The 18,935-nt window shown below is 32.9% G+C and overlaps 1 protein-coding gene across 1 annotated transcript; it reads right to left on the bottom strand.

Moving 5' to 3' along the window:
- Positions 1-13,625: 13,625 nt before the first annotated feature.
- On the bottom strand, positions 13,626-16,661 carry LOC116339276. The gene is made up of 6 exons (XM_031765058.1): positions 16,550-16,661; positions 16,113-16,434; positions 15,503-15,995; positions 15,209-15,411; positions 14,957-15,122; positions 13,626-14,454 (listed from the first exon to the last, which is right to left on the bottom strand). Exons 1-6 carry the CDS (start codon positions 16,628-16,630, stop codon positions 13,905-13,907), a joined length of 1,815 nt encoding a protein of 604 aa, XP_031620918.1. The 5' UTR covers positions 16,631-16,661; the 3' UTR covers positions 13,626-13,904.
- Between the last annotated feature and the right edge of the window lie 2,274 nt (positions 16,662-18,935).

The raw sequence follows: 18,935 nt of genomic DNA on the forward strand, positions 1-18,935 counted from the left end.
ATTAAAACATATATCTTTCTGTTTTACCGAATAGCAAATTCAAATTGAAAAATGTCTGGCAATTTAAAACGATTGCAATAAAAAAAAACTTCATGCTACAAGACACAAAAATAGAGAGAGTACATTATCTACTATCTAATATTTCTCTTTTTTTAACTATACAGTGTCGATTGATCGCGCGTTCCATTTACTGGACATGTTTTATTAGTACACTGTATTTTTTTTACCACAGCGAACAAAATTTATAATTTGTTTGTTTTTCTGTTTTAAAATGCAACGCTTCTGCGCCCAATGCAAACGAATTCTAATTCGTAGAATTGAAGCGTAGAACCAAATCGACAAAATTAAAAGACGATGATATAAGATAAAAAACATGTGTTTATGAACGTAATAATGGCCATTTGGTGAACTGGTTAACAATTTTTGGGACTCAATATGCATATATGTTTTTGTGAAACATCTTTGAATTACCTGGAATCATAATTTGTTTTTATTGTCGTCCTCGTCATGGATGTTGTCGTTGTCAACAGTTGCAGTAGTACTTCTATCTTTTTGGCAGGGAACGGGTGAACTGACTCTAACACTCACTCCGACTTCGACTCTTTTTCTTTGTTTGCTAGCTGATTATATATAGTTTGAACTGATATGCATATCCCGTTTGTAATGGGGTGAGAATGGGGTGAGTGTTAATCAGGTTGGAAGAGAAAAAAAAATTCAAACGAACTGAATGTCATTTGTGAACGAAAAAAAAATAAAAACAACAGCGCAATCGAATAGAATATGTACATTGTACACACGCACATAATTGCCCAACCGGTGACACACGGCAATATATAAAAATGAATTGTTATGGGTTGTTGTTTTTTCGTGTTGTGTACTTCCACCGCATTTGCCTAGAATGCGAGTTGTTTTTTAGTTGTTGAATGGACTGTGTGAATGTTATGTGTAAGTGACAAACAACCAAAATCGAGTGGCGGATAAAGACATCGTGCATTGAGTCTTTGGGGAGACGGAAACATACCAGTTTGACCGGCTCATAAATTAAATGCAATAATGGTGGAATTATTATAAAAAGGGCAATCGCACGACACTCTACCGAGGGAGAGGGAGACGGATAATGAAAAAAAGAACAACAAAACAAAAGAAAATACACCAAAAATGGTAACCAATACATGCATTTAAAGATCCTCATATACACGTTTATCGTTGCTCTACTTGGTCTAGTTAGGTGTTTCTGCTGTGGCTAGTTGTTCAGTTTTTTTTTTCTATTTGATTTGGCGATATCGTTATGTCTGTTTGTTCGATAAAAGCGTGTATTTGTTAAACTGTGTACTTGATTTTTGTATTACTCGCATTCAGTCGTGTATCTCGGTATTTATTTGTGCTCGAAACATCGCAAGAATATGTTGAATGAATCTAAGTCCTAATAAACACTGGCTTTAAGTCCCATTTCCATGTTTATCTAACAAATTGAAGATATTAAGCTGTAAACTAATTTAATTTGAATAAATCCTAATCCATGGAACGGGTCAAAAAATGCGACTATCATATAGCATAACAAAACTTTCATTACTGACGAGCAATTGTAATAGATTCACTTCGCTAAACACATTCGCTTGTTCTCTGAATATCTTCCTTTATTTGGATACATATGCTATCGAAACATAGGGCGTGGAAATTTATCTGTTTGTGTTACAAACTATAACCACATCACCCGAACCAGCGAGCTGTAGCACAATCCATTTGTTTGCTTTGATTGATAAAATAACAAACACGGAATATTCGTTTCAACTCAACATTTTGTTCATATGACAGCCCAAGACAATTTTGCCTTAAGACATCTCCTCTCTCTCTCTATCTCTCATTTTGTTTTGTAGCCGCCATCGTATCGAACAATTCATAATGTGAATGAGATGCGATACGATGCTAATTCAATGTTCATGTATACAATCACCTATACCGGTGCTCAATTTAACCGACTTCAGATTTCGTATTTTACATGTAATAAATTTGTCGAATTTTTGTCGTATTTGATTCATTGGCTTGAAATATTTCAAATGGTGAAGTTCTCCTGGGGATGAATAATGATGTCGGGAAAAAAGGTAAATTAAACAAAAGCGAATTAAGGGATAAACTGTTCCAATGGAGTTGTACGCATAATAGAATGAGACAAGAATTGTTGTACGATAACACTGTAGAAATAATACTTACACACACACACACACACACATTCAAAAAATAACAAGGCCAGTCAATGGAAATTGTTCATTTGTTGTAGACCAAGTCCGACACGATTCTCTGCTCTTCAGTAAAGCTTTGGAAAAAAATACCACGAAGCGAAAAAAAATGTGCATTCAGCGTGGCTTAGTTTAAGCATAAAATATATCGAATGAACTAGATACAACTATATATGTGTGCTTACGTCCCTCGTAGACACCCACATTCACATCATGCTCACATATTGCTACTCTGCAAAGTCGACCACGCTTACAATTTCAGCAAATATTTATTGTTGACGTTTGAATCGCTTTGAATATGCCATGTTTTTTTGAATCATCTTAATAAATTGGCAAGTACAAGCGTACACTAATACACCATCATGTATATATATACGAAACCAAATTAAAATTTTAATTACTTTGAATCCTCTAGATATGATATGATATGGGAATATAATCGTTGCAAAAGTGTATGTGAGCGTGTATGCTGTATGTACATTGTCTGTGCTACAAAAAAAATGAAGATTTGTTGTGTATTCGATTGTGGAGCACTGACGTTTAGCAACTCGCAAGTTCCTGAATGCACCGATTTTCATGAACAGTGGCCGATAAATGTTCGGTACTGAAGATCTCGGGACATGTAAATGCAAATACAATTTACAAATTCGTATAAAATGCTTTTCGCATGTAACAAGAGATGTTTGTTGTGCATACTTAAAATGGTAGATAAAAACGAGAAAAAGTGATAGATTCAGTTCTTACCATTAGAAATGAACCCGAAAAAGACCACCTCCTGTAAAATAATAACATTTCATGCCGAAAATTTGGACATACTACTTTTTTTAATGTTCGCCAGTTTTTTTTTTTTTGCTTTTTTTAAATCACGTACGTGTGCATACTGTGAGCATTTTCTATAAAAAAAATCCAGCTATTCAAACTATATTCCTCAACTCATTGTATATCAGTCCATTATCATCCATCCATACAGTATGTAATGCTGTAATATTGTCAAATCGTGCAATGACCACGTCCATTTTTAACATCAGCACTTTCACGAATGTTCTCCTTGGCTCATCGCTCTCATCCACGTGATTATTTTTTAATATCTTTTACTTTGTTGAAAATCATGTGAGCATCAGCCATTAACGTTTTTGATTCATCGATTTTGATATCGATGTTGCTTGAATCCGTTATCCATACTTACAATAGGTATATTATATCATTTTGTATCACTGATGTCATTTTAATTGTGGTAAAAATGTTTCAAACTCGAAAGTACTATTATCCCTATCCGATATTCAATTGAACGTCTTTTTTACCATTTTTAGACTAAAAAACCATATTATTTGATTGGGTGACATAGCTTCTGAGCAGGGGTCCGTGGGGTTGGATTACCCCCCCTTGAGAAGAGATTTGGAAATTACTCCTTTACAAATTGAGAGAAATATTCTTTCGATTTGCTAGGGGTTTTGACGAAAAAAGTGAAGACCTTTTTTTTAGCTGTTCACTTTCTGAAGTGGGAGAAAATATTAAATTTTGCTGGGGTTTTTGTTGACGAAAAGAAGAATCTTTCAATTTGCTAGGGTTTTTTAGCGAAGAGAAAAATCTTTCAATTTGCTAGGGTTTTTTGTACCAAATGCTCTGTGAAACCCCCCTAGGAAGGGAGAAATCAAATAATGCATTTTTGAATATGTGAAAGATCAAATAGAAAAAGTAAAAAGTTACCCCTTTAGATTTCGGGAAAATTTTGAAATTACCCCCCCTTGGATCGTCAACTTCAGAAGCTATGTTGAGTGATAATATCAAAACTTTTCAATTCAACACACACATTGAATAAGCTTTGTTGTTTTGCATACTTGCATTCTAATCAGCCAAATCATGTATACGGATGCTTCAAAGCGCTTCAGCCGGTCAAATGTTCTTGATAAGAATCATTTTAGCAACGTTTTGGGTTGATTTAACCTGGTTGCTGGTAAGGTGCCGGTGATAATTTTCAGTTTACTGTATTGCCTTACAACATTTTTATCCCAGTTTTTATCAATCGGTCACATTTTAAATAGATTTTTTTCGTCTATCTTTCTTGAATTATTTGAAACAATTATATTGTGGCCTTATTGAGGAAAAAAATAAAAATTTAATTTAAAACTAAATAATATAATCCCATTTCATAGAACAAAATAATTTAAATAGCAGAAATTGAATAAATGAATCGTATATTGTGAACGCCACCCGTTAAAAATTCAAATATATCCATTTCAGCAGGTGATAATTGACTCTTGACTCGCTCTACGGCATGGGAGCGACGTGAAACGTACGATTAAAAAACTTGATATCACCGCCAGTCCCTCATAACTAAAAATGGTACAAATTTGCAATAGATGACGCTTATAAGTCGACAAACACGCTTAGATTTTATTGGAAGAATAATGAAAAAATATTGAAATATTTTCAAAAAATTTAATTTAACAGGGGCACGAATCATATATGGAATCTAGAACCGGAATTTGGAATAGGAGCTCCAAGCGGCTAAACAAAAAGTCTTATTTATTTTAGTGACATAAGCAAACCTTTTGTACATTGTTTTTGGTGTAAACAAACAAATAAATAAGAAAAAAATGTCACCATTTTAATAAAGTTTAAGTTTTGCATCAGAAAAAGAAAAGGCAAAGGGTAAACGTGTGTTAAAAATGGGGAATTGGCTGTCAAAAATGGTGCGTTTGGTTGTCAAAAATGGGGAAATGGCTGTCAAAAATGATGCATTTGGTTGTCAAAAATGGTAAAATTTGGCTGTCAAAAATGGGGAAATTGGCTGACAAAAGTGGGGAATTGACTCCCCAAATATGGGAAATTGGCTGTCAAAAATGCGTCGATAAAAAAAAACCGAAAAAAATGTGTAAAAATTTCTTGAAATAATGAAAAATAATATTATTTCCAGATTTTTGCAGGCATGATCACCGATTTCGCTCAAAATTGTTATACAAGCTTGTTTTGGTAAAAAACTAAGCTTTTTTATACACAATTTTTGAGAAAACTAAAAAAGGCACTTTTTTGTAAGAGCATCACCCTCGAAATGCACTCGAAAAGGTAATGTTCCATGTGCGATTATCTCGGAAACTTTGAATTGATCGGTCAAAACTGTTGACACTATTGAATTTTTGGGTCCGAATTATGTAAGATCAGTCATAAAAATAAACTCCCAGAAAAGCAATTCCAAAATAAGCCAATAATAACGAATTCGTTACTTACATGCGACCAAAAAATGACAGTGAAAAGATCAAAACCCTCATTTTTGATCAATAGGGTGGTTTTTTGAGCAATTTAGACCCACCTATCAGGGTTTATAGTATATAGTGCAACCAAATGCAGTAAACATTGGGAGCTGTACAAGCACCGGCACCAGTACCGATCACCGTTGTTTGGCATCGTGATGTCGTAGCAGCGAAGTTGATCTTATACAAAGGTAAGCAAATATTGAAACGATGTAAATGAAATCAGACAAAAATGCATATGTTCTATGTAATGTTTCTATCATTCGATTACTGGTCATTGTAAGTTGACCAACAAGCCAATTTACCCAAATCTGGTGAAACCTCGGCGCAATATCAACAACGGTCCAATACGGTTCTATGGAAATCGGCTTTGCAACGTCAACAACGTGCCTCTTCCATTCTCAACCATCATGATTGAGAGATGTCATATTGTAAAAACGTCATCTGATAATGTGTGCGAATTTTAATTGCATATACAGGGTGGCGCATATAATAGGGCCACTCTTGGGGGGTGGAAATTTTTTAAAATCATTTTGGGGGTATTTTGAGGGTATTTTGAGGGAGAAAATGTCTATCTGAGTAGAATTTTGAATTTTTCCCCCACTATAAAGCTGTTTAGAATGACGAGAGAATTTTTTTCCTTAAGGGAGTCGGGGGTCAAAAACCCCTAAAGTGTAATTTTTTGACCTGATACCCCGAAATTCGGAATCAGCATGCAAAAATAAAATACCTTAGAATTGATATTTTTCTCATCCTCCTTTTTTCAAGACCAAAAAAGTGTAAAATCGAGTTTGTAAGATTTGACCCCATATGAGGCCAATCGTAAACACCAATCAGTATTCCTCCACTTCTTAATTGAACGCAGCAAATGTAAATTAAAACTGAGACAAACATGAAAGCTCAAATATCATTCATTCGATATTAAACTGAACATACCAATATAGTCGACGCCAATCCTTGTCCTATTCAATCACTATTAAAGAAAATGTGCCGAAGCTGTTGCTGCTACAAATCAATTCATTGTTTATGTTTCATAATAATAATAAAAAAAAATCTGTTTATAAAAATGTTTGATGTTTATTTTATTCTTTAATTTCAATTGAAACATTTTATACACTTTTCGCCACCCTTCCCGCCAACCGCATAGAACCAATTCACTACTCATGTATAAATAACGTTGATCTCATTAATTAGTTAAACCATGAACAAAAAATAATCGTGGTAAAATGAATTTTTAACCATGCAAAAATTAAATTATAATTGATGCCAAAAATTGACTTTAAATTTATTCTGTTTAACTTTCTCATTTTTTTCATTTTAAAATTAATAACTAGGAAAATTGTTTTGGTGTTTTTTTAGAATTGATAAGAATCCTTTAATGAACTGAAATGCCAACCATCCTTAAAATATTTACTATAAATTATATGTCTTGTATGACAGGTTTGAGCATTTGAAATTGTGTGCTTTTCCACTTAAAATTATTCCTTTCGAAATTGTAGACTGACGTTTGACGATAAAATTTGAGCATTATTAAATTGTATTTGAATCAATTTTGACGAGCACTGCAGCAATTTGGGACAGCTTTTTACCAGATACATTTGAGTTCATCAAAGTATTGTGTATGTTCCATAGAATTCCATTAAAGAGAGACAACTAAGAACTAAATTGCAAGACTTGAAAGTATATATCAAAGAAGAGTACACAGATTTTTGAAAAGCATTTCACTAAATTTGAAGAAAAAAACCTGCTTTTCTACGCTCTACACATCATTTGAAATAAAATGAAGTAACGAAACTCTTTGTGAGTTTCACATTCACAAACTGTTGTGTTGCACAAAAGGCCCACCTTTTTGCTTGCACAGAGCGAAAACCACAGTACATAAAAAATGATGACAAGTTTCATTTTACACGCACATGCATACAAAAATATACCTCTATAGAAAAGAGGAAGAAAATGTTCACAAAACGAAAATTCAGTGACGACATTGAAAGCATTCCCATACCACGAAAAAGCTGTACTAAGAAATACTGCAATGTAAGTATACACTTTTGTGTGCTAAAAACTACATACACACCATCTATATGTATACAAATATTGTTGTTTGAACTGTTGCAATTGTTGCAATTAGAAAAACTGTTTTATCAACCGATGTACAGAGAAATTTAATGTTCGAAAATGCATTTCCAATTACAATAATTCTATTTTCCATTGTAGTCATTTTTCTAATTAAAAATGAATTCCATTTGCAAACTAAAATGAATTTTCAAACGAAGTTGATTGAAATAGGATTGTGCTCACATTTGTATCACTATATATGCAGTGCCATATAATAATTTAAATGGAATTGGAAATACCATTTTACATCAATTGCTTATTTAATTTTTTACCCCGACCCTTTCTTGTTTCATGATTTATATTATCGACACCATTAAATGAATTTGAATGGGGTCAAGTAGAAAACAGAAAATTCAATTCAAATTCATCAGATCCCATGCGAATTCTACGCAACGTACGCAAATATCACTGCTGATTCAAAGTGCGATAGAAATTGTGTTGATGCTCCACGGGACCCAAAAGTTTTATTGAAGTACATGTATGTTTACGGTATATGTTCAAAGGTTTGGAACAAAGCGACAATTAATAATGTTGATACGGAATTAGTGCACAAACTGCAATATGTAAGCGTTTTAAGTGATACACACACACACACACACACACATTTAAACATTCCAATGCTTGATTCCCTTTCAAAAGATCACTACGATTATTCGCTCAGATTTTCCCACTGCAAAACCGCATATGAATATTTTTCAGGATGTTTTTTTCCTTTTACTCTCTTGCTCTATCTGGCTCTCTTCCCTGCTCTCATTCATTCGTTCGTTCAGTTTCAATGTTGCGAAAAAACCACACTTCAGTGGAATGCGGCAACAATCCAAGACCCCCATGCTGTACAGCACCAAAGTTACGATTTTGTTGCAATTCAAATGGTTGAAGCTTTCGAAACATTTACCTGTACCTTACATACTTACCTTTGCATGTGTGTGGTGACGCTTGATGCGTAGAGCAAATTACTGAATATTGTGGTTTTTGGCGCGAAATCACATACGAACATACATTTAAGCGATGTTATTGTCATCGTCATCATCACTGAGCATTTATATGTATACATATATATGTATGGGAACAATTACATTTAATGCATTCGAATTATGCTGCAAATGTTTCTTGTTCTTGTTATTTAGTTATAAATACATTAGTTACAGAGACTGTGTATTAATTGCGTTTGAATTGTGTTACGTTAAAAGTGTTTGTATGTAACTGGGTTTCAGTTGGTTATTTTTTTTCTGTATTTTTGCGTTACATACTCCTACTATTTATCTCACTCTAAATATAAATATAATACTGGGAATGCGAGAGAAAGAAGCAAACGGAACATACGATACATGTGTGATGTTTAGTTGACTATCCACAATTTTACATTTTGTAAAGAAAATTAATGTTAGAGAGTGATACCAATTAGGCAATACAATATCGTATAGCTGTCCGTCCGTCTTGGTAGTTTCGTTGTTTGAAAGAGCAATAACATTCATATGATGGCAATGTGACTAAATACTACTTGGTTTTATAACACGTCCATTGAGAGTATTCCAATTGATTTGAACGGAGGGACAACTCATCGATATACTCTGTTCGAATGTTGTTTGTTTTGATGCATGCTAATACAAAATAAAGTTGTCGGAAATAATCTCAAAGGTCGATAATAATAATATAATCACCGATCGCCGAGATCTTCAAAGCAAAACTGGGACGACGGATTTTAACCCTTTAATGCATTACTTTTTTAGGCATGAAATCTTTTTTTCTATAATTTTGGTTTATAATTCTTTAAAAAAACTCAAAAATACTATTGACAAAATTCCAATTTTCAAAACAATCAAAACCATTGTTTAAAGTGCTATAAAAGTGTTATAAACACAGAAACTGATTTTTTTTTCTCGGGTCTGAATAACCGGACTTTGCGCAGATTTTGAGATAATTCGCCCTGATGCGCACAGTTCGAATCCCCACAAAAAAATCTGGCATCCTTATATAATCATTCGATTTCAGATTCAGACCTTGATTCTCTGTCATTCACATTCCGATCATGTCAAAATTTCATGCAGTCATTCAAATAAATAGATTCACAAACGAACAAACATAAAAGGAGCAGAAAATATATAGAAACCAAATTTACGATAAATTGATTCAATGGTTTGAAGGGAGGGTCTCATAAGACGGTAGATAAAATTGAAACGATAATCGTCAATTATCAAATCGAATGGAATGTATTTGAAACTCAGTGCACCGAAATGGCGAATTACGTAATACGAGTGGCCTTAGCCCCACTATTACATCCACCACACATAAGTGCAAGTAATTTGAACGAAAATCGGCATCCTTAAAAAGAAATCGATATATTCAAATACGCTCTTGAGACAAACATACACACAGAGAAAACATTTCGTTGTTGCTTCACTTTCAGCGTATTTGCATGTCTAAATAATCCTTTGATATTTTCATTTGCCATTTGTGCGTTTGCAATACATTTGAATTGCACGTATCGAAATAAAAACCATCGAAATGAAGTTGTACTGAAAAATCTGTTCTCAATTATATAAGTGGATATGCTTAATAAAATCGAATGCCTGACTACTTACTGCTATTCACTACTGTACATTCGGAGGAAAAATCGAATGGCAGTCGAAATAGATGAAGGTAATTTTTCACATTCCCAAACAAAGTGCCGTACGCTTCATAGAGAATACATTATCGGTAGAGAAAAAAAAATGTTAATTATGGTGGATAATTCGCGAGATTGCCAATTGATTTACAGCACAGCTCTTAAGATGAGTTCTCTCCGTAAGAAAAATTAGTGGTCTTTCATTGTGAAACTCGTTTCCCATTTCATTATCTTGCCAATAGAATTGTATAGTTAATCATTCATTTATTCGTCCATAAAGACGGTGAAAATGACGTGCAAGTTCAGATGCAAGCAATCAACTACAAAATAAGTGAACAAGTCAAGTTCCATATAGATGTGGGTGTGGGTGTATGAAATAAATTTTCTTCTATTGTGAGAATCGTTTCAGTGAACAAAGTACATGCTCATTAATCCTCCAAAACTGCTTCCACACATTTTCAAATTATGGCAAAACGATGGATATATACAATCACGGCAATAATTGTGCAAAATAATTTCACCCCATTCCGGTATTTTGTATACACGCCCTGCGTACAATACCCGCTTCAAAATAATTATGGCATTTCATTAGGCACAGAACTCATTAGGTGCACCTCAGATACACCATTTGTGTAGCAAATTATTTACTGCTCATTTAAACGCGTTTTTGTATTGAAAATATTCCAAATTTGATTTAAACGAAAATAAAACACAAAAAAATCATTTGCGCACATTTTTGTTTTGTTCAAAAGGAACGAAGAAGAAATGCTACGATTTTTCAAATTTTCAGAGATTTATTTCATTGTTCTACAATTAGACAAAATTTTTCTCTGTTTTTAGATTTCATTCAAAACTTCAATTTTCGATTAAGGCTTATTTGAGTTACTTTATTAAACTGTTTTTTATGAGATCTGTATGAATAACACGCGTGGATAGAGTGAAAACATTGAATAAATATTCAATTTGGCATAGTTGAAAGAACTTTTTGTTCAATAGAATGAATTTTTTTCTATTCTTTCTTTTTTACAATAGTGTAATAAAATAATAAATCGATTCAAGTTTTTACCTACACAAAAATATTGAATCTATATGACTTTGTAAGCATTTAAAACATAGTTAGTTAATTTTTTAAACTAACATCTTTTTGCTGTGATAGAATCAACGGGAGTATATTTTTAAATATACCGAAAAGCCAAAATATAGAAAAATCTAAAGGGTCAATTCGTTTCATAAAAAAACATTACAGTCGTTTTTTCGGACCCACTCATATAGGTTGTGAGGGGTGGACGTGATAATTTTTTAACATTACTGTACCACAATCGAGATACGCCTTCAATGTATTTGGATGAATTTTACAAAATGCAATCAGCGCTTTCTGAAAAAAAATTTGACACCAGACTCGAACTCAATATGGCACTATTCAGCGCTATTATACAGAGTTTATATCTGTTATGAAAGTTTGTACTTGTAATATAAGCAATAATATTTACCCAATAAAGTACAAAGAATGCTTTGCATATTCACAAAATGCTCTTGAGCATAAAAAATTGGTGCTAATGTCGCATTTCCAAAAGAAAAAAGAGAAGGAAATCTATTTTTAGAAATGTTCCATATGACATTTTCAAAAAGCTGATTTTTTTTGTGGAAAATTATGGATATTCACGATGCACATTCCATCTTTAATTTAGAACATTTCGAAATGATGACTATTCACCGACTATATATGGTTTTTATCATTTTTTTGGCCATTCAAAGGTGAAAAAAAACTTTAGATTTTAAATAGCTTATTCATCAATGCATTTGTGAATTTGCATGTTTTTATTGTTTAAATTTGAGTGAAAATGTGGTTTTAACATCGATCAAACTAATCCAAACACAGTGACTGCACTCAATATTCAAACCATTTCAATTTTTCCGCTTTCATTATGTGCGAGCCAACAAAGGATATTAACATTTTATCGCAAAAAAAAACTGCATTAATCCATTTGCGATGAAAAAATGTCACCGAAAAAAACCCTAAAACAAAAATACTTTCCATTCAAATTTACGATACAAACCCGAACATTGATTTTATGTGAAATGGGCATCATCATAATCCCGCATTAACCCTATTTCATCGCCAAAGTTTTACAGTACACCATGCTATCTTTCTGCTAATATCATATGTGTGTGTGTGTGTGTGGCGCGCCAATATAATAACATACTGGGAACCAAACTTAATTTTTGGCGTGTTTTATTGAATATATTAATCACATAGGCAGATATTTTATTCCAATTCGGGCTATAACATTTTGAAAAGCATGTGAAAATTGGATAGGTAGTCAAATTCCAATCGAAACCGGGTCCGAAATTTTCGCAGAATTTCTCAACTTTCAATTACTTAGATTAGTAGAACAAAATATATATAATTATAGATTCAGAATATGCACAATTCAAATCAAACATCAGATTTGAACATTTTCAACTGGACAAAAAAACTACAATATTAATTTATTTGTTGGTTTTATTTTGGCGTCAACCTACACAAATCTGAAGATGTGTAAACAAACAAGATCTTTGAATAAAATTAAAACAATATATTGAATATAATTTCTGTACTTTGAAAAAAAAGTTTTTTGCCGAACATAATTCACTAATTTTTGGAATATTTGATAAATATATCTTTTGCAGAAATGTGTTTGCAATATTTTTCAATGGCGTTGGTTGATTTTTCAAAATGTTTTCGGAAAATCCGTACCAAGTTCGAATAATTTCTTCCGAAAAAATTTCTTATCTTTCTCAACCCCCTTTTGATTCGCACATTTTTCTTACAAAGTATGAGAAACGTACAAACGCTCATCGTTGGATACAAGCACCAGTCATGACAAAATGTCATGATAAATGTTGCAAGCATAAACCATAATATTATAGTGCATTTCACTGTAGGTGACAATGTACTATCTGTGCACCTACCTGATGTCATGAACGCGATCTAAATACTAAAACAGTTTCGATAACAATTGTTAAAATTTCAGTTTCCATTTTGTCCTGAAATTGAACCGAGAAGTAAAAATGAGTGCAATAAAACTAAAATAACATTTAATTTGCATGAAGTTTGCAGCTGCAGGTAGATGAAAAGGATAAAGGCTACATCAAATGTATAAAAATTATAGTCAAAGAGAATGAGAAGTAAAGAAAAGAAGAACCAAGAATATCTTCGTAAAACGAAATACATAAATACATACATATTTGAATATATTTCTGAGTTAAAAATACAAGCAGTGGAAATAGTGGATTCGTGCACATAGCAAGATTATTTCTGGCAAAATGTATTTCAACTTTATTCCGCTTAATATATTTATGTAAGACACAAATTTTAGCTTCAAAATTAAATTATCTATGGATTAAGTCCATTTTCTTATTTCTACATTCATTCGATAAAAGTTTACAACGGTCAAACTGAATCGTTTTTTTGTTTATTTGTACGTAATCAATGATGATATTCTGATTTCCGGTTTGTAGGACCACAATTGTGTTGATGTCAAATTTTGGTTTGAATACAAATTGAAATCGATGTTGGAAACTTTGTAATTGATTCGGATAGCCAACATTCAGTCAAACAACTAGCTAACATACACATTTTCCATGTTTTGCGTACGCTTTGGCATCGAACAATAATATATCTATCGACCAATGCCATTGACAGATTTCACAGACTTAGATATGTAGCGAACGAAGTGATTGATGCAAAGACAACTTATGCAGGGACTCGTTCACGCCAACCTCTTTTAATAAATGCACTTTAAATGGTGTTCGTTTGTATATTTTTTTCGTGCATTCAGGCGATATTGATTGTGGTGGTGGTGGTATTGAAGGTAATATTGGCGAATCATTTTGTGATGACGGCGTCACGTACGATTTCGATGGTCTATACTGTTTTACCCTTAGCATTCCAAATAGTTTTCTCGATTTGAGTTGTAAGCGACATCTCTTCAATGTCTTTTTATGCATATTTTTTAATGGTGTTGCCGGTGATGGGCACGCTTCCAAAAAGTCAGAAGTTGCAGGCGAATTGGTTGCTGGTGCATTTACAGATAATTTTTGTGGCGAACAAGCATCGAAATCACTACCAAAACCCGAACTTATATTACTCGAATCATCGGAAACGTTGCATTGTGAGTCGTCGGCCGGACTATCCGATTTCATATCAATTAAGAGCTTCGGTTTTACATATTTTTCGCTCGATATTGGTTGCATGATTGCATACCTAAGTGGAGAAAAAAGAAAAGAATAAAAATATTTAGCGTAATTATAAAATGATCTTAATGAATAATAAGGCATTTGCATCACATACTACAACATTCACCACGTAAAAAATTGATTTTAAATGAAATGCACTGCTTAAATATTGAGATAAAATAGATGTTGAAATCCATGAAAATAATATTTTCGTAATTTTCTTGACCTGAATTAAAATAATCAATATTTATGCTAAAGCAATTTCAGTAATACATATATATGATCAAAACTCATTTTATTATTTCCTAATGGTTTTCAAACATCATTCACTCTGTCGTTCACGCAGCCACTCTCGCTCACACTCTGGATGTATCATACAATTCTTATTCATTTCCATCACCATCATCATCATCACATAATGTAATGCAAATTACAATTCAATAAATAAATTACGATAATGTGATTGATGATAATGGAAAATATTTGAAAATTAATTGTGAAAGAATAGAAAAGTAATTTTTATAGCATACCCATCGGAATCTGTACTGACAAATGTCAGGTTGAGCGTATCTAATGCATTAACTGGTTGTGGCAACGATTTGCTGATGTCATTATAGTTATCTTCAATGTATACACTACTATGAATTTGGTCTTTATTTATGTTAGCTCCGAGTAAATTTACGTTGCTTGCATTACCTAAGGGGGGAATCACAAAAGAAAAGAATCGAATTAATTTAAAATAGTCGAAATATAATTGTAAAACAACTCGGAGCTTGCATTACCATTTGATGATTCTATTGACAAGGATAGATTGTGCGACCACAAAATGTTGGAGGATACAGTTAGGTAACGTGAGAGGTCACAATGATGAATCGATTCCGATTCGGATTCGCCAACCGTTTGGTTACAATTATTATTGAACTCATTGACAATCATCGAGATACGAGCTTCAAATAAACTCATTTCTTCCTTATTTAAATCATACCTAAGGGGAGAATCACAAAAGAAACAAATCGAATTAATTTAAAATAATCGTAAAACGAGCAATTTTTAAGTGATTTGCCCCTAGATCATACCATTCGGCATCATTTGCAATCGGACCAATTGGCAATGAAACACGTTCAACATTTAACGGTTCCTGAAAATGTTGAAATGTGAGTGGCGATTCATCACGATTCTTCTTCTTTGATTTAAAAATGTTCCACGAACGTCGTTTTGATTTCGGTTTAACTGTGTGTCGGTGGTGTTCGTGCTGTGAATTTTCGTCGTTTTCGTCTTGATTTGTGCTATTACGTTCGCGATGTGACTTAAATAAGCCCGAAATAACTGCAAATGGCCGTGCCAAACGTCTATTGTTCTGTTTTTGGTGCTTTTCCTCAGTTTTTGGTCGTAAAATAACATCTTCGTAGTGGCCTGATGCATCAGATATGCGCATAATTTGTACTGATGATGGTGATGCGTTCGTATGACTTGTTATACCATCACCACTGTTGTTGGCAGTTATTTGCTCTGCTTCATTAGACACGGATGAGTTAAAGTTTTCGCTGTCGGAAACTTTGTATACTGCGTCTGGAAAAAGAGAATGTTCGTTAAAGCGCCCGTTTTATTTTTTATTTTTTTTCACTATATGACATTACCGATGAAAATGGCTAAATATACTTGTTAGTGTCATTAAAATTCACTTACCGTTCTCACAATTATTGTACATGTTGAAAAATTTTAGGAGTTTTCTAAAATATTTGCTAAACTTTTGATGCATCGCTTTATCCTCAAACGCAATGAAAATTCGGCACTTTTTCATCATATCATGTTCATCACTGCACCATAATATTCCGTATACATTCTGTCTTGAATAAGATCTAACGTGTCCACTGCGAATTTTCTCATAGTCAATGGCAATGCTGAAATGTGGCTTCAGTTCGTTATAGTTTTGTGGATAGACATTTATTTGGACATTTCGATATGAACCCGGTGTTGGTTTCACATTCATACGGCATTCAGTCCATTCCTACAATATGACGATGATTATATTAGTATGATTTTTTTTTACTGAACATTTGATAAAATTATTTTTTTTTGCCAATGGTACAAATATATAGCAGTAACTTTTTGAAACTGCTTACCTTTGACATCACTGATTCTCGATTTTCTATATTAAAATCATATTTGATGAATACAGATATAAATGAATCGAAAAATTCCATTTTTTTCTGCTTTATTTATGTTAGTTTATCACTTTTCACCAAAATAAAGAACACTTGAAAACTAAATTCGAAACCAAATTTTTGCTACACACAAATGAATTTAATATTAATTTTCTGAGACAAAAAAAAGTGTTGATAGATTCAAATATCGTTGCAAAAACTAATTCGAAATGCTTAAATAAAAAATATATATTTTTAATTTTATTTATCTAGACACACAGAGAAGGCTCTCAATATGATGCGTATTCTTTGAAATCCAAATTCCTGATGACCGATATGTTGATGTTACAAGTGAAACGAATGTGAATTTTTTTTCTACCACGCCCGAGACTATGGGAATGAACATCAAAGTACAAATGAGATGGAACATGAGGATTAATAAATGTATGCATTCTTTTAGAAGCTCAGAGAAAAACAATTAGGTATAAAGTACCATATATATTTAATATGCATACATAGACATAAAAATAAACGTAAACGGAGAGCAATGGAAATGTGTTTGTGAGAACCTTCATTTCAGGTAAATTATTTGTGATGATGCAGAAAACAATGTCAAAGCGATAAATGCGACACATACAAATATTATTTTGCATTGTCTGCATTCCGCTACCTGTCCGGACAATCGAAATCTTAGTTTTTTTTTTAACTTAAACCAAAAGAAAGTAATTTGGTGAAGTATCATCAAACATACTTCATCGTCTTGTCTTCAACATAGATAATAACACATTTATTGTTTTAAACTTTAGAACCAACCGATTCATGGAAATTCGATTTAATTTATCATTGAAATATGAATATTTTAGTTAAGAAAACAACACAACATAAACGGTTTCGACGTTAACCTGAAAATGTTTTGCCCCACATTGACAGTATGTAATATTGTAATCCTTTCAAAACAATTGCAACAAACTTTTTAAGAGAATCAGTAGATTCACGTGACCAATATTCATTTTTCGTTTTTTTAACTCTGTAGATATAATTTTTTTTTTTGATTTCTTTTTCTTCTAACAAATTACTTGTCCTTTATGTGACCTGTGTTATTAGCGGGAAAGTTTTATTTATTGGCTTAGATCATAAAATAAATGGTTTTAAAGAGAGAAAATATTTTCCCCCAACTGATTTAATTGACTTGGTGAGCATGGGCCTAATTATTAAATATCATAATATTTAAAGTACCAAATACAAATATCATGTGACTTGTGCTTGGTTAATATATATTCGAATGGAAAAGAGATGTAGATAGAACACAGTAGGAATTTGAAATAGAACGACGATTTTATTGCTGGAAATTTTCACCAGTGTTCGTTTTTCAATCCTTTTTTGTTCTTTGACCGTCACTTAACCATTTACGTTCACTTTTACACGCTTTTTGCCTTTCTTTCGATTTAAACAGTTTATGGGGAACATAAGTGGTGCTCGTTTGTGTTTATTTGCAAGGAAATTTTAATTTTAAAGACAAATCTTTTGATTCGGATTACCCATGAAAATCACTGTCGAAAGAAAACATGTAAGTAGGGAGAGCCAAGACAATTAAAAGGAAAATTTAAAATGTGCCAAATGCAAATAATTTACGCAACTTGCTATTCAGTTTGTTTTCAGCATCGAGTGCATACAATGGCCTATTCATTTATAACATAAATACACACACACAGCCACCCACCCACCGCCGGCTATTTGCTGTTTAGCATTCAATTAATGCAAACGTTTCTTGTATTTGATGAGTTTTTTTATCATGTTCATCCTTTTCAGTCGAACCGACATTTTCTACATACTGCTCTGAAGCGTAAAATAATCTCCACAGGACTTAAGCGCCGGTCTGAAAATAGTTGTGCAAATATATATTTTGTTGTTTACATCGAAGAAATACCGTTTGCAGCCGAATTGAGAAACGAGAATAGTCTCTATTAAAAAGATCGGATTGTTTAAGACACACTACCGTATAGACTGACTAAATTTTTGACGCCCACAACGACAATGTCCAGAAAGTTTTGTGAAAAGAAAAGACTAACAGAAGTTTTTCGTTGGATCACAGCGAAATCCCTTTTGTCGAAATTGCTTTAATTGAATTTTAGACACGTTCACAACGTCCTCCAGGCCAAATAACATCGAAGAAGTTTGTTGCCATAATTTCATATGCAGTTCTACATACACACATATATACACACGTCCATGTAATGAAATGAAGGGTACCAATCTAATAAATTTCACTCTTGAGAATCTATTTGATTTGTTTGTACAAAAATCTCCCTTCCTCCGTTTCCTTCTCTCTCTCTCTCTCTCTCTCTCTCTCTCTCTCTCTCTCTCT

This window comes from Contarinia nasturtii, unplaced genomic scaffold (assembly GCF_009176525.2).
Source record: "Contarinia nasturtii isolate CC-2019 unplaced genomic scaffold, AAFC_CNas_1.1 Cnas_scaffold_493, whole genome shotgun sequence".
Taxonomy (NCBI): domain Eukaryota; kingdom Metazoa; phylum Arthropoda; class Insecta; order Diptera; family Cecidomyiidae; genus Contarinia; species Contarinia nasturtii.